This window comes from Blennius ocellaris, assembly GCF_963422515.1.
Source record: "Blennius ocellaris genome assembly, chromosome: 12".
NCBI lineage: Eukaryota > Metazoa > Chordata > Actinopteri > Blenniiformes > Blenniidae > Blennius > Blennius ocellaris.
In genome coordinates, this window is record NC_137661.1 from 9,904,494 (window position 1) to 9,920,165 (window position 15,672).

Genomic DNA, 15,672 nt, shown 5'->3' on the forward strand with positions numbered 1-15,672 from the left:
TTTGGGTCCATTGTTATATCATTATTATCATTAATAATAATAATAATAATGTAAATGCACCTTTGAGTTATTTATTGCAATTATACAAATCGATAATATCTCACAATAACAACCATTGTCATTCGTTAAAATATTCTGATATTTTCAAGGATGCTTTTCGTTTGGGAAATCCATTAAAGAATAAAGTTGAGATGGACCCCTCCAGTTCTTATATTTCCCTATGATATTTTCTCATCTTGCACAACTCAGCATAATGATGAAACAATTATGACCACAAACTCCTATTTACGGAAAAAAAAAATAATAATAAGATGCGTCAAACTGTGTGGCTTATGTATAGAATACATTGTCATTGTTTCAAGGTTTCACTTTTCATCCTTCTCCCTAAAGTATTGTGCATCTGACTTGTTTTTCAAATATAGTTCCATTTTTTTTTTGTCTCAAAAGCTTATTCCTCAAACACGTGGAGTTTTAAAAAGATATTCATGTCGTTAGTCGATCTTCTTCATATAAACCAGAGGTGTCGGTTCCCGCCCCCTAGCGGTAAGAATGTGGTGTCCATTTCCGCGCGTGGTGCCGTCATACAAGCAAGACCGCCGGCTCCACATCACAAACCGAGACGTCACACTCCCATGTGCGTTTGCACCGCAGGCTCCGTTTTCCTGTAGGACGTGCGTGTGAGCGACACAGTTTGGCTTTAAGCATGAGGAGGCCGCCCTTTCCTGAATTTGTGCACACACACACCCCTCACACACACACACAAATCTATAAATCTGACATTAAAAAAAAGTGTTACAGGGTCTGGAGTGCACGTGCAAGTCCAAGTGTTAATTTCTCGTGACGATCTATAATTCTATGCTATTGTTATATAGAGTCGCTATTTTATTTTATTTTTTTAATGTGGGCAGAACTGCAATTAACAAAAAAAATCAATGTTGCTTATTCACGCGTTCGAAGGCACACCAAAATGGTGTCTGACTGACACACTCCTGCTCATACTGTTTGTCTGTTTTACAGCCAGTTCCAAAACGATCCCTTCAGCGCTCGTGCTTAATTTATGTGAGAGTCAAATTCTATAATAGGTGTAGTGATTGGGCAATATTCCAAACCTAAGACGGAATATATTGTTTTGATTTTTATTCAAAATATTAATTAATTTGTACGATTGTGTAATATTATAAGCTTATAAATTTAGAATAGAGGGGGAAAAAAGATGTTACGTTGAAATAATAATGTAATGTATAGTGTTACCACCGTGGTTGTTATCCTCTGATAATAATAGCTCAATAATAATAATATTAATAATGAATTTAGTCAGTAGAAATGCCGCGGTGACATTGGAGAAGCCGTTTGCATCATCAGCACCTTCTTCGGTGTCTGGAAGTGAATTGAAGCGGAGAGCGAGGCTCCTTTCTCCTTCCCATGGGGATTGGATAAATATAGCGCCGACAGCCCGTCACACACACTCGTACACACGCTCACACACACGCGGGCGCGCGCGCTCCATTTGCTGTTTGTGTAAAAGTGATTAGCCAGACACAACTGCGAAACTGTTACCTTTATGGTAGCCAAGCCGCAGAACATCCTGTAAAACGATACAGCGATGATGTAATGGTAAATTAAAAGGCGTCCGAACTGTGACATCCAGTCAATCAAGGATCGTTATCAGGAAAACTCACATAAATATAGCTTTAAAAACACAACTGCGCCATATTCACCCGAGCCATATCACCTGCTTTCGATATTTTTGGTAAGTAAAATGCAATGCTAAGGTGTACTTTTTATTTTATTTTTTAAATCTTAAAAAACAGTGGTCGAACAACTGGTATGTCATCCCATAATTCAACACGTCCTCCGCTAAATATATCACATATTTTCAAGCAATTTTCTTTGAATACAATGTTCATATTTTCAATAATTTAATACCCACTGTTTATTTTAAGTCCATGAGAATTTTTTAAAACGATATATTTCTTTCACCTTCTCAATTTAAAATATATTTTTGATATATACAATTATAAATTTGAGCTCGTTTAATGGAAATATTTTTCAGATACCCGAAGTGAATCCTTGAAAATTGTAGTTAGAATACAACAATTATCTGGACGATTCGCAATATTTAAGATTAAATGATATTGACAAATTAGATTCATTTAATGGGAAAGGATCATAATTATCAACTCTGAAAATATGTATTTTTGTATCAAATCAATATTTATTTGACTTTGTGTTTATCACAATTGCATACCCTGTTTTTTTAATTTTCTGTAATACCGTTTGAATTGGATGAATGTTTTTATAAGGCCCATTAAATATCTGATTCAAACAATTTGAATTGGTTAAGAAAGAAAATTAATTTTGAATATTTCTTGAGTTTATTTACAAATAAATTCAGTTTACAACACAATATAGCTACATAGAATGACATATATTTGTTTTTTTTAATAATTATTATTATAAACAGTCTGTTTTTCAGAGCTTTACATGTCTTGTATGAAAAGGAAGCCAAAGTGTGTGTCCAGTTGAACTTCCAATACAAAAAGAAAATGTAAAATAAGTATCACAGGTTTCAAACAGGAACAAAGGGGAGAAAGAGGTCAAATTCAAACAGGTAAAATCATTCTATTTTTACAAATATTTACAAATGTTACCTGTACAGAAACATCTTCTTTTTCTCTTTCTTTCTTTTTTTTTTGTATTTCAACAGTCTTTATGTGGCTTTACAGTCCAGTGCTGTCTATTGATTGGTGGTCTTCACACTTCTCAATAATAAAGTCTATGTATAAAAATAAGAGTTTTTGTTTTCCCCCCTTGATTTAAGTCACTGTGAAGGCCACTTGGACACTCCCGCCACCGTCGCCGAAGGTAAAACGTGTCCAGAAATAATATTTGAGGGTACACTGAGGATGGGAGCGATGGCGGCTGAGGTCCGGGTCAGAGACAGGGACTGGGCGCTCAGCAGGGCGGACTGAACCGTCACTGGAGGACGCAGAAAAGCCTGAGCGGCCACCGGTGAGGACGAGGACGCACTGGAGACCCCGATAATGTTTTCTATACTGAAAGACGGCCTGTTTGACGGCTCTGATTTGATCAGCGACGCCGTGCTCAGGCTGTTGAGCTGAAGTTGAAGACTCGGGCTGAGCTGGGAGTTGAAGGCCTTTCTGTTCAGCTCCGCCGAGGGCAGGAGGGGGACGCCCGGGGGAAGCATGTGACCCACGGGGGGGATGTACGGGTATTGCAAAGCAGCGGGATGGGAGTAGGCAGCCGGGTGAATCCCGTAGTGTCTCCCGTAGGGGCCCCCGAGGCTGTACGCCCCGAAACTCTGCATCATGAGCGCAGTCTGGTCCCTGAGCACATCTGGCTGAACGCGCTTGAACCGTTTCCTCCTCCTAAGGAAACTGCCGTTGTCGAACATGTCTTCTGACGCGGGGTCGAGGGTCCAGTAGTTGCCCTTCCCGGGGTTGCCGGGCTCTCTGGGGATTTTCACGAAGCAGTCGTTGAGGGACAAGTTGTGGCGGATGGAGTTTTGCCACGCCGGGAACTTTTCCCTGTAATATGGAAACCGGTTGCTGATGAACTCGCATATCCCGCTGAGGGTCAGCTTTTTCTGCGGGCTCTGGAGGATGGCCATGGTGATGAGGGCGATGTAGGAGTAGGGCGGCTTTACCAGGCTGCTTTTGGGCTTCTGGATGGCACCTCCCGACGCCGCGCTCCCGTCGTGACCCTCTCCCTTCCCGGCGCCCGTCTCCCCCTCCCCGGAGCTCTCGCAGCAAGGACTCCCTCCGCCGGACCTCATCTCCTCCTTCTCCACCTCGATCTCGTCTTCCACGTCGTCGTCGCCCGTCTCCCCGCGCAGGTCGTGCAGGATACCCACGCCCGGGCTGTCGCAGTCGCTGTCCACCCTCTCCATGCCCTCCTCGTCTCCCTCGCCCACCACGTCGATATCCACGTCCTCCGCTATGAGAACAGTTTGGCCGGACATGTCGCTGGCTCGTTCGCTGCCTCCAGACAGGGTCATCTCACGGCTTACGCACGGATTAAAAAAAGAAAAAGAAAAAGAAAAAGGAAAAAAAAAGTCAAGCCAAAATACCTGTGTGGCCGGTGGAGCTGTGAAGGTGAAGCCCGGCGGACAAGAGCGCGCGCGCACACCGCGGTGTCTGTGAGAGACGTCTGCTCGCGCTTGTCAATCTGAGCGCGACTCAGTCGACAGCCAGCCGGTTCGACCAGCGTGAAACTTCAGCCTCTGTAAATATTCCCCCACTCAGACAGTGAACGGGCCTGTGAATCGGTGCGTCTTCTGCCTCGAAGTTTTCTGGAGAAAGCGCGACTTCTGGCGCTCCGACGGTCGCTTCTCGGCGCGTATATTTCCTAGACGAGTGATATTTGGAGAGCCAAGTCGAGATGACACATGCTGCTTTTAAAGGCTGGGGCTTTGAACGGGACTGTCTGATGGATTACTTTCCTCAGTATAAGATATACTATCAGTGTGGACACGTGGTTCGGTGACGACACACGCCCCCTCTCCTCCCTCCCTCCAGCCTCCTCTTCTCTCTGTTAAACCATGCAAACTGGAGTTGTTTCATGGATTTGTCAACAATGGGACATCAGCAGTGCTGCTTTCCGCTGATTTTTTGTGTTCGTCCGTCATAGACCATTTAACGACGGCGGAGGGAGGAGGAGGAGGATGAGGAGGAGGAGGAGGAGGAGAAGGAGGGGGAGAGAAAATTGGCCGGCGCGCGATTGAAAGATCTGATGCGCAATAATGTGGCTGTGTTAAAACAATCCAAACCTCTAACTTTTCTAATGCGAACTGTGCTGACAGCTGCAGAATGAAAAGCGACGACAGTTAAGTTAACGAACTCTTTGTTTGATGTCACTCCGTGTTTTTAAACTGTTAGATTGCTGCATGTGTGGGAATTCTAATTGTTAAAACTGTTAACAGTGCATGCAACTCTCCTCGCGCTTTCTCCTGGACTAAACTTTTTTGTTTATTTGGTGCTGAAATAAATGCATGTCCTGCTATTCCCCGTTTCACACCCCATCGTATGAATCCCGGACCTCCCATGCAAAGCATTAATTCAAGTGTATTTATTCCCGCAGGATTAGCCGAAGGTGGGAAGACGCAGCCGCATCAGCCGTGAATGGATGGGAATAAAGAATTACTTTGGAAGAAGTGCTAACGAGCTCGATCATTTCTTTGCATTTGAAAAAAGTAGGAAATGCGGACAGCGGGTGAATGCAAAGAGAGCATTTATTCACAGGCATGAAGGTGAGCGGTGGAGGCAGGGCTCACAGGGAGGATGTCGAATCCGATGCAGGAGGTTCCCTGAGCCGTGTGAGAAAATTTGGGACGAGGAGCGAAAGCGCCTGCTTTTGTGTTTAAGCAAATGTTCAAAGGCGACTGCTGTTGAAGCGCTTGCAACGGAGTGAACGGGTTAAATGACAACGGGAATTTAAATGTAGATATTTTTACAGCGTGCCAGGGCGCGCGATTGATTTTATCGCAAGTCTCTGAAGAGGTTAATAAAAATATCAATCACCAATACCCGCCGGTTACTTGACATGCATTGTTTTCATAAATTTAATTATTTAAAAAACGAAATTCTACAGTAAAGCAAGTTACGGTATTATTATTATTATTATTATTATTATTATTATTATTACAAATGGGGTGAACTTTATTTTGTAAACGACTTTTACAAGGGTGTGTTTTTCTTTTTTCTTACCTTTTCCTCTTTTTTTTTTTTTTTTAGCATCTTGTAGTCTGAGAGTGAGTTTGATCCTTTAATTGCCCTTTCAGGGCACAGAGGTGCTGCGTCTCAGACACCTCTGCTCCTCGGGATAAAAGTGGGATGAATCAAACGCTATCATTAATAATGCGCGTGTGGGTCAAAGGACGGAGACATGGCTTCCGATTAAACTCGCTCGGTGTTAATCTCTCGCTGACCCGTGATCTGAAGGTCCGTCAATACAACACTACTTAGCAGATGAAACCAGAGTCTGCGTCAACTTTTATCCCGCTCATGCGGTGACCATGTCTGTTTAGGAAATCTGAAATTGTCTCTGGTTTTTGGCTTTTAAAAGCCATAAATCCAAAATTGACTTTTAAGTATGCTTACATTGATTGAAAGAATTATTTGATCACTTTCTATTTAATTTTTTTAAAGTGACTTTATACATTTAAACCCAGTGGCCACATTTTATTTTGCAGATGCTTATACATGTCAATCCTCCTTTTTGCCTCCTGTAAAGCAAGGAAGGTTTTATTTCAGACACATTTTCTGACTCCAAGGGATTCTTCAAAAAAAAAAAAAAATCACATGTGCACAGACCACCTATATCTTAACCAACCTCTCTTTACCTGTCCATCTCTCCTCGTGTGAGAATATGCAGCCGGCCACTATTTAAAAAAAAAACAGAAAACATACACATAGTTGCAGTGTTGTGTGAAAGACAGTGTAACTGCTGATATAACCTGACTTGCAACAGCACCGAGAGGGGGTTTGAAACCCGTCCTTCCTGTGATCTTTTGAAGCCTCATAAATCCGCTTTTACACCTTCACAGTTTGTTAATGAAATGTACGTTTTAAGCACACATGCACGGCTTAGCGCGACAAAACCTTTTAGTATAATAAGCCATCTCGCTTCTGCGTGACACCGTTAGGGGGGGACAGACGGCGGAGCAGCAGCAGCAGCAGCAGCAGCAGCAGCAGCAGCAGCAGCAGCAGCAGCGGTACAGGTGATGGAGAGGAAACAGCCACTACGTGTGATCCTTGAAAACTATGCCAGCAAGGTCACCTAACAAATAATTGTGATCGCAATAAAGTGATGCCCCGGTGGTTTCTAAGGGGCCGAATTTTGTTTCCCGTCGTATCCCATGTGCAGGATGCTCCTCTCTATCTGGATGGGGTCAGAGGTTAGGGCCACCTGGAGAAGACCGGAGGAAGTCACGGTAGTGATAGTGAAAACGGAAAACTCTGAAAAGTCTGCTACTACCACAACTACTCACCACTAATAATAACAATTATTTGCCCTTCATCTCAATATGATAAAAAGAGATGTTTTTCTTTGCTTTGTGTGTTGTTGTTTTTTGACATTTATGTGTTTTCTCATAAATCTTCCTGCCAGATAATAATTCAATAAACTTGACATTATTTAAAATATGCCGAATTCACACTCAAAAACAATTAATACCTTGGTCCACGATAAAGAGCATTTTGAGGAAGATAATTAGCAAAACACCTTGTATTGTTTGGTTCTTGATTTTTCTTGTTTTCTTTTTTTTATCACCCCAAATAATCAATAGTGGCTCTTGAAAACACATTAGTAAAAACACGTGTAGGTATGCAGCTTTATAAAGAAATTGACAAATGGACAAAAAAAAATCAAAAATCAAAATGAAACATATTAAACTTTGATAGTTTATTTGTGCTTTGAAATTAGCTTTTTTTCAAAGACAGATTTTTGAGAGGTAACTCATTTAATTAATTAGGTGAGAGATCAGTCGGGGGCAGCAGCTATTACAACGATTTGATAAATTAATGCGTTGTTAGCGCGCCTGTAATTACAACCATTATGTTAATTATTTTACACCAGTAGCCAAATCTTCAGCTTGTCAGATTTAATAAAAACAAGACGAATCTCGACGTATCAGCAAAGCTGTGCGCTGTGTACAACACAACCGTGCCCCCCCCCCCTAAAAAAAAAAAAGTAGAGAGAGACATTATCCCACTAAATTGGATTTGTGGAAAGTAGTGTGAAATCTGCAGAAGAGAGGAAAGAGGCAGGCGTGCGGGCTCTCAGCTGTTTTTGTTTCCCTCTTCTTCTTTTTTAGGAAATCACCATTTTGAGCCTTTCCCATAGATCCCACTCTATCAAGCGGCAAGTTTCTGTCAAACAATATGATGGAGCTCATTTTTTAACCCCCTTCCCCCCGGGCCCCCCCACATCAAACCACAAAGGGCCCAACATCGAAGAATCTGTTCCACTTGTTTACTCTGCGTGCGCGTGCGCATACGTCCATACATATGTGTGTCGGATCTATTTGACTTGACCCAGACTTCACATCTCACACCTCACATTGTTTTCACCTACTTTCCGTTAACGTGTTTAAAAAAAAAAGAAGAAAAAAAAAGAAATACAGTTCTCATTATGGTGCACCATTATTATTGTCAGGATATTAGTATGTTTAAAGAGTAATAGTTTAGCCCGATGTGATAGATTTTCCATTCCCCAATTTACGTTTTCATTACAATCAATCTGCATATTTATAGTTTTCCCTTCAAGTAAACATTGGGCTGTGGCGCTGCGAGAAGATAATGTACATTTTCATGAATTTTAAATATTTTTCGATTTTTATGTTGAATTATTGGACTGGTGGGGGGTGTGCTGGTGCAGCAGCACTCGTCTTCATGCATTTGCAGGTTTACAATGACCAGGCGTATTTTTGCCCATAACGGTTGTTTTGGATACAACCAATATACTCCCGACCGAAGAAATTGTTTTTTTTTCCCCCCAATGGACTATTTGACCCGGAAATTAGTGGCTTGGTGTTAATTGACCAAGAATAAAATGAGTCAAAAATAAAGAAAATGTCTAAAGCATATGGCATTCAGCTCACAGTAATTCTATAATATCAATAGTTTTCCAATACGTTTACTAATTTTACTGGTGGACAACAATCTTATACTGAAATCTTGTACCTGGTATGTCAATTAATATGAAAAAGCCAATTTAATGGGGGAAAAAAATCCAAATTGTCGACTTTGATTTTATCATATAGGTTGAGCCTTTTTTTTATTTCGTATAATTTTATATCACTTTAGGGAGTTATTTCCCTTAATTAAAGTGACCCATAAATTAGGTTATTTCAGCGAATTTTGACTCATTGGCTTTTGTTTATGTGTGAAACTGTCCAGTGTCTCGTGCCGGAGACGCAGCGCTGCTGTGAGCGCGGCTCGTCCGCCGGTTCAGCCCTGCGCTCGGCCCCGGTCGCCCGGCAGGAGCAGCCCCATGGGAAGCCGTGCATGGAGGGACTCACGCGGGCACTGGTGGGAAAGTGACACCTCCAGCTAAATACGGCCGGATTACCATGCCAATGTGTACTTGTTAAAGAGGTGCAATGACACCCAGTTTGTAGGCGTTTTGTCATTCAGATTAAGGCCGAAAGGCGCACAACAGAATATCACGCTTTGCACGAGCGCGGCGGCAGCAGGCTGTAAAACTGCACAAATTGGCCCTCTCTGGCAGGTATTTAGCACGGTGTCAAAACACATGCAAGCTGGTTCCGTGTCAAATCAGTTTCTGTCTGAAAGGATGGGAAACGACATGTTAACACAGCTGCCTGTGTCCGTATTTGGAGTAGGACTATAATGAATTGAAAAGAGTAAATTATGTAAGACTAAAGCTGCACCAAATCGATTACTTCCCTCTAAACAAAAAAACAACAACAAAAAAAACCCACATGCAATTTGAAACGCAGAAAATATATAGTTTCCTACCCCTTTTCCTTATAGCTGTAGGTAATTCTGGATAATCTGGAAAACGAAAAACGTGATGACGCTCAGCCAAGCAGGATAATTAATCACAAAATGCAAATAAAAAACACGAAACAAGACAGACACTCGCAAAATGACACGCTTCCTCAAAGAAACGCCCTCCGAAAGTCCCTGAGCGCCAATATTAATGTTTGAACGTGAAGCAGATTTTCTCCTAATTCAAATGAAAGGGAAATCTCATTCAGCGCGACCTCTGAACTCAATATTCTCTTGCCTATTGATGCATACATATATGTAACATCACAGCAAATTACCTCCCACATCCAGTCTGCCCTGCCCATAATAATATTCCTTCACATAATCCGTCAAGTTCTTCACTGAGACATTTTACCTTTTCTCGAACCCAATTATTGTATGAGAAAGCGACGAGGATGATGATGATAATGATGAGACCCAAGCTTTGAGTATGGACAGGAGTAATGTTTTGATAGCATGACTGATAGGAATCAGTTTTATAAAAAAAAAAAAAAAAAAAAAAGTGTGTGCATGTGGCTTTAAGGAGGTTAAATCCATAAGCGTAAGAGTCTATAAAAAATACTGAATAGCAATGATGTGCTTTTCCTTAATGCTGCCACCTCAAATTCATCCTAAACCATGGCACTTCTCCAAACCATGGCTTATTCCCCCCATCTATTATTTACTTTACATAAAATGTGTCCTTGTCTGTTATTCCAGAGGGGAAGTGCATATCACACATCCTAATCAAAGTCATGGTGCTGTCTCTTGAAATTAAGGACTCCACCTTTAAATTGTCAATTACTGGGAGGTTAAGTGGACTGAATAGACCCAATGATTCAAATCAGGTGTTGCAATTTACTTCACATCACTATCGAGACTTCATTTCATTGTGGCCCCAGTGCCCTGGCAATGAAGTGCTTTTACACAAAGAAAATGTAAACCGGTTTATCCTCTGCCATGGTGGAGGTGCTGTCTCTTAAATCACACATATTTCATACCAGTCGTTTGTAAAGATGATAAACTACTGGTTGATCAGTTCCTCTCTGCTCATGCTCACTTTGTTTCTAAGAATTTGTCATTTTTCTATGTTATGTACTGTTTTATGAGTTGGTGTGACACAACTAAGAATTTAATTATGAAAATGACAAAACATAAACGAGTGATCTCATCTTACAACAAAGTCCCACTGCAGACTTGACTTGTTCTGACCTCAAGTTAATGTTATTTTCTAATATTACATTTCGGTTAATAAGTTGAGTTATTTTGAGTTATTATTAAACACATTGTGCTCGGTTTCTTTCTCAAGTGTGCTTTATGTTTGTTTCAACATTAATTAATCATAATGATATTAGCAATTTGATCAAATTCTAACTTGACAGCATAAGTGCTGAGCATAACAACTTTGTTTTAATACAACTAGTACAATATGTATGACCTTCTTAAGATAAATCTTGAATGCTGACTCAAACTGGATCCTCGTGTTGTGTGTTACAATGTTGAGAAGAAAAAAACTGCAGAGCAATGATAAATAAACAGCTTTTGTTACAGGACAGTCGATGCAGTGACTGTTTTATTGCTCCTGTGAGCCGCATATTTCACTCCAAATCTTTGAATCTCCTTCAAATCTTTACAAATGAGAAGCTGAACTCCATTAGAATTTGTATATATTTATAAATGTGTAAATATATTATTCAAAAAATTATTCACACCATGATTTTTAGTAGAATTTTATATAGAATGCTGTATGTCAAGGTAAAATGTCGTTAAAGTCATTCAAGTCATCATGATTGCAGCTACTGCACATTGTTTTAAGATGAAGTGGAGTCAAAAGAAGTATGAGAAGACCTCGTGAGTATTTGAGTAAATGTATTTAGTTACTGGCCTCCCAGAGTTACATTTTAGATTTATGAAAAGTAACATAAGGTCAAAACAACCATTTGGATAATCATAACTCTTCATCACTGTCTCGAACTCCGTCAGCCTTTTATCACTTCATACATATTTGCTTCTATTTTAACAGGATTAAATATCTCAACATTTCAAAGTTAACAGCTGAACTGTGTTAACACCCAAACAAAGTTGCCACCCTCGCAGCCATGCCGGGAGTTGGAAGTCCGACACACAAGCATCAATATTTTACAATCCCTCAAGAATCCTTTTTAAAGATGCAATCAATGCCTCCTATTCATTATCCATGTGTATGTCTTCTAGGTATGGCCTTTGTCATTAAGCAATAATTCTCCCCTCCACAGTCCCACATTACTTCGCTGCTCCATACTTTTACAAATGCCTCGGGGCTATAAATACTAATGAAATCTCTTTGCTTAATTTGATTTTGCTGGTACACTTGCAGTTATGGCTGAACTTTCCCACGAGAGAGGCTGATTGAACACTTTCAAGTCCTTATGGAAGCAGGAAAACATTCCAAAGAGCTGGGGAGATCATTTCCATAATTACCCCGATTGGCAGCCTAATGACCTTCTGTGACAATAAAAAGATCTCTTGTTAATTCCATTTCTGTCGCTGACATTCAAGAGATTCCTATCTTACATGTTTGAGGGTTCACAAGATAACAAGTGTACTTTTTTTTCCCCTCCAGTTTTCAGGCAGCAAAAGAGCAACCCCATTCAGCTTCGCTCCCGCAGACACACTGCAGTGATGTGGCTGTGCGCGGCTCTGCTGTGAAAGGGACCCGCTTGTGCCGGCACGGCTCACCCGCCCGGCCCCAAAGTTCGGTAATTTATGGGCCTGGGGGAGATTATAAAGATGGATCTTTGAGGCAATCAATTCTCGTGTTGCGTTTTGAATGGTGGGATAGAAATGAAGTGCAGAATAATTAAAAAGATCACAAGTCCCCCCTCGCATGTAATAATGAGTAGCTCCAAAGGCAGTGGGTTCTACGACAGTGCCGGAGGAAGTGCCTTTGATTTGACTGAGAGGACACCCGGCCCGGTCCAACACACCGCTGCACAATAGGGGGGTTTCACCCTCTACCACACACTGAAGCCACATAGCAGCTCTGTGACTGTTTGATGGGGTCTGTGTGCTTGTCCACCACGCAGATCATAAGCAGATACTGTTGCCAGAGGAAACGAATAGTGGTGGTGGTGGTGGGGTTTGGGGGGTGGCGTGGGGGTGACGGAGGGGGGGGGGGGGTTTCTTGGATGTCAGGATGACTCAGAGCTGGCATGAAAAAGTGATGGGGGCGGTTGTTTGGAATATGTTTCACTGTGACCACAATGCTCGGAGTGTTATGGGATGTTAAAATAAAATCTGTCCGTTCTTTGCATATGAATCGGTGTCAAAATGTACCATCAGACCTCTGCATGCACAACTGTGGGCTATTGTGCCCTCATAAACTCAACTGAAGCCTTTTTATACCCCTGAATGTATTAGACTGAAAATGGAATGTGCATTTTTAAGTGTTTTTCTGTGCATCTTCTCACTTTCTTTTTTTTTTTTTTTGGGGGGGGGGGGGGGGGGTTGACAGGTTTCTGTACCAATAAACTCATCTTTTTTCTCTCAGATTGTCCTGCTAAATGCTCAGAGCACATGGTGCTGTGCCAGTGAAGGCAAAAGACTTTCAAATTTCACAGGCACATGCAGGTTCTCCATTGTGATGACAAACATAAAGCAAAAAGCTGCCACTGCTGGTGAGGGTGTCCTGGAAGCAGATGGCCGAATGTCTGACTGCTTTTCTCTGCCGGAACGGGGAAGTGTAATGACTCCTGGCAGCAGGATCTCGATGAATGCCATTTTATTCTAGTCACTTGGTCAACTCAACATTGGCCCACTGCGCTAACTGACCGAGAGACCTGACGCTGGTGGCAAGACACCAGACAGGATGTTTGCTTTAAAGGTTTTGGTTTTTGTACACTTCACTACAGCATCGTCCTGCATTGTCACAAACAAATGGGATTCAGTGTCTTGCTTGAGGACACCTCAGCGTATTGATATGGTGAAATGGAGGATCGAATCGCTGTGCGACAAGAAGACAATCCACTCTACCAATTGAGCCACAGTCGCCTTTTGAGAAGGAGTGAATTCATTTATAACCTACAGACCTTGTATGCATACTGGATGCTGAACTTTACCGTCAAAGAAATACAATAATTGTAAGTCTTTTCAAATCCATACACACCCTGTGTAATATTTGTGCCGGAATCAAACAATGCATTTATATTTGTTCCAAGACACGTTTTGTATTCTGATGCCATGGGCTAATTTAAAATACGTTCTAGGTCTTATAGTTAAAAAAAAAAAAAAAAGGTGCTGCCACCTGTTCCTATGCATATACATGTAGTAGCTTAGAATATCAATTTCCTTTTTTATATTTTTTTTATTCCTGTTGTAGGATCTGATATATTCTATATACGTTTCTTCTACAGATGAATTCTATCATCAAACTATTTTAAATTCTTGTGACCCATCAATAACCATGTACGTTGGCATTTGCTGTACAATGTGCACGACGCTGGAATGAAAATGAAAAAAAAAATCTAACTGCATCACAAACCTTTCTTTTTACTAGTTTAACTTCTGACTGAAACCAGAAACCATCTGGTCTGAGGCTGTTTTTCAGACAGCAGCAGCTTCTGCTTCACTGAAGCAAATTGTGGAGAATCAAGTCAATTGTATCATGTAAACTTGTTAGAAGATCATCAAAGTTCTGTGGTTAATCTTTATTTGGCTGGCTTCTTCTTGGCCTGTATTATCACAACTCAGCAACCAATGAAGAGGCTAAACAGCTAATGAAGCCATGTGACTGTGTTTTAGAAGGCAGCTCAGAACAGCAAATCCAATTATCATGTTGGAATTCTGCATGAAAACAATCTACACTAGAAATTAGATGTATTCCTGTCAGATGACTCGGGTTAGAGGGGCTAACACCATTAGAACAAGCCTTGCGCCTTCTTTGAATATCACCAAATGTTTACTAAAGACCTTAATATGCTAAAATGTAATAAGCGTATTGGCTGATTTCTTCGCACCAGCTTTGACGTTGACTTGAGAGTTCTTGGACAGTTTTTACATGCTGAGCAGGAAAGAAAATGCTCTTTACCTTGTTTGTTTGTTTATTTTAGATTATTTTGGAATTTCACAAAGCAGCCAATAAAGAAATGGATGTACACGATCAATGAAATGCAGGATGTTTGCAAACTGAGCCTTGGTCGTGACCTAATGGTGTCTGAATGAGAAGTGACTCTACAGTGGACAGTTCTACAGAAAAGCATTCAGCTCAGAAATCGCCTTTGTGCATGTTTGCTTGCTGTTTTACAAACTATCTAAATTAATATGAGTGTGATGAGATTAATCTGTACTCCATCCATCTTCTATACCACTTTATTGTAAATTCTAAAAGAAAGGCCTGTTTCGGTGACTTTTTTCTTAAAGGAGGATCTTCATGTTTTGCTGATTTCCCTCTTGTCACAAATGTGTTCATTCGGCCCTTCAGTCTGGACGTGGTGGCAGCACAAAAAGTGTCGATGTTGCTGTCAACCCAAGTGCTCAGTGATGGATATAAGAAGGCAGGGATATGTTTACAGTAAGAGGTGATCACAGAATGAATTGGCCGTATGAGACAGAAGCAAAAACAACAGGGAGGAGGGTGTACTGAGGCACTGCATAAAATCACTGCATAAGATAAGTAAGAATATGTTCGAGACAAGATTCATAAAACACATTTTAGAAGGATTTTTGTTGAAGTACATGCAAACATTGAGTCTGTGGAGCATCACTGATTCTGGAGCAACAACAAAAGTCACAAATGATTTCGATTTCGTCATCCAGATGGAGGATATGATACACCTATAGGACCAGCGATAAGGTTTTACAAAGCTGAAATGAAGCAGACTTGAAAAGTGGATTCAATTTCTCTCTGCAGTGTTTGTACTACATCATAATAGATAAATAGAAAACTCAAGTATGCTTGGTAGTGATTAAGATATTTTGATTGTTAATACAGCTGCAGCAGCAACTGTCAACTTAAAAATGTGGTGGTCAAAAAGATTTTTTTTACAAGAAATCACCATTACTATCTTGAAGGTTTCCTTTATGCTTCATGCTTTATTTCTTGTGTAAAACAATGATCTTTAAATAAATAAATTAAACATCCCCTGAAATAACATGCAGCAGAATGCTTCCATTTTAGTTTGCG

General features: G+C 40.9%; 1 protein-coding gene across 1 annotated transcript in view; it reads right to left on the reverse strand.

The window, feature by feature from the left end:
* Positions 1-1,589: 1,589 nt before the first annotated feature.
* foxd3 (forkhead box D3) overlaps positions 1,590-15,672 on the reverse strand; it is a 55,158-nt gene continuing 41,075 nt past the window's right edge. Inside the window, exon 2 of the mRNA XM_080505635.1 lies at positions 1,590-4,025. Coding sequence (XP_080361761.1) covers positions 2,822-4,018 — 1,197 coding nt within the window. The 5' untranslated portion in view covers positions 4,019-4,025 and the 3' untranslated portion in view covers positions 1,590-2,821. The remainder of the gene's footprint in view (positions 4,026-15,672) is intronic.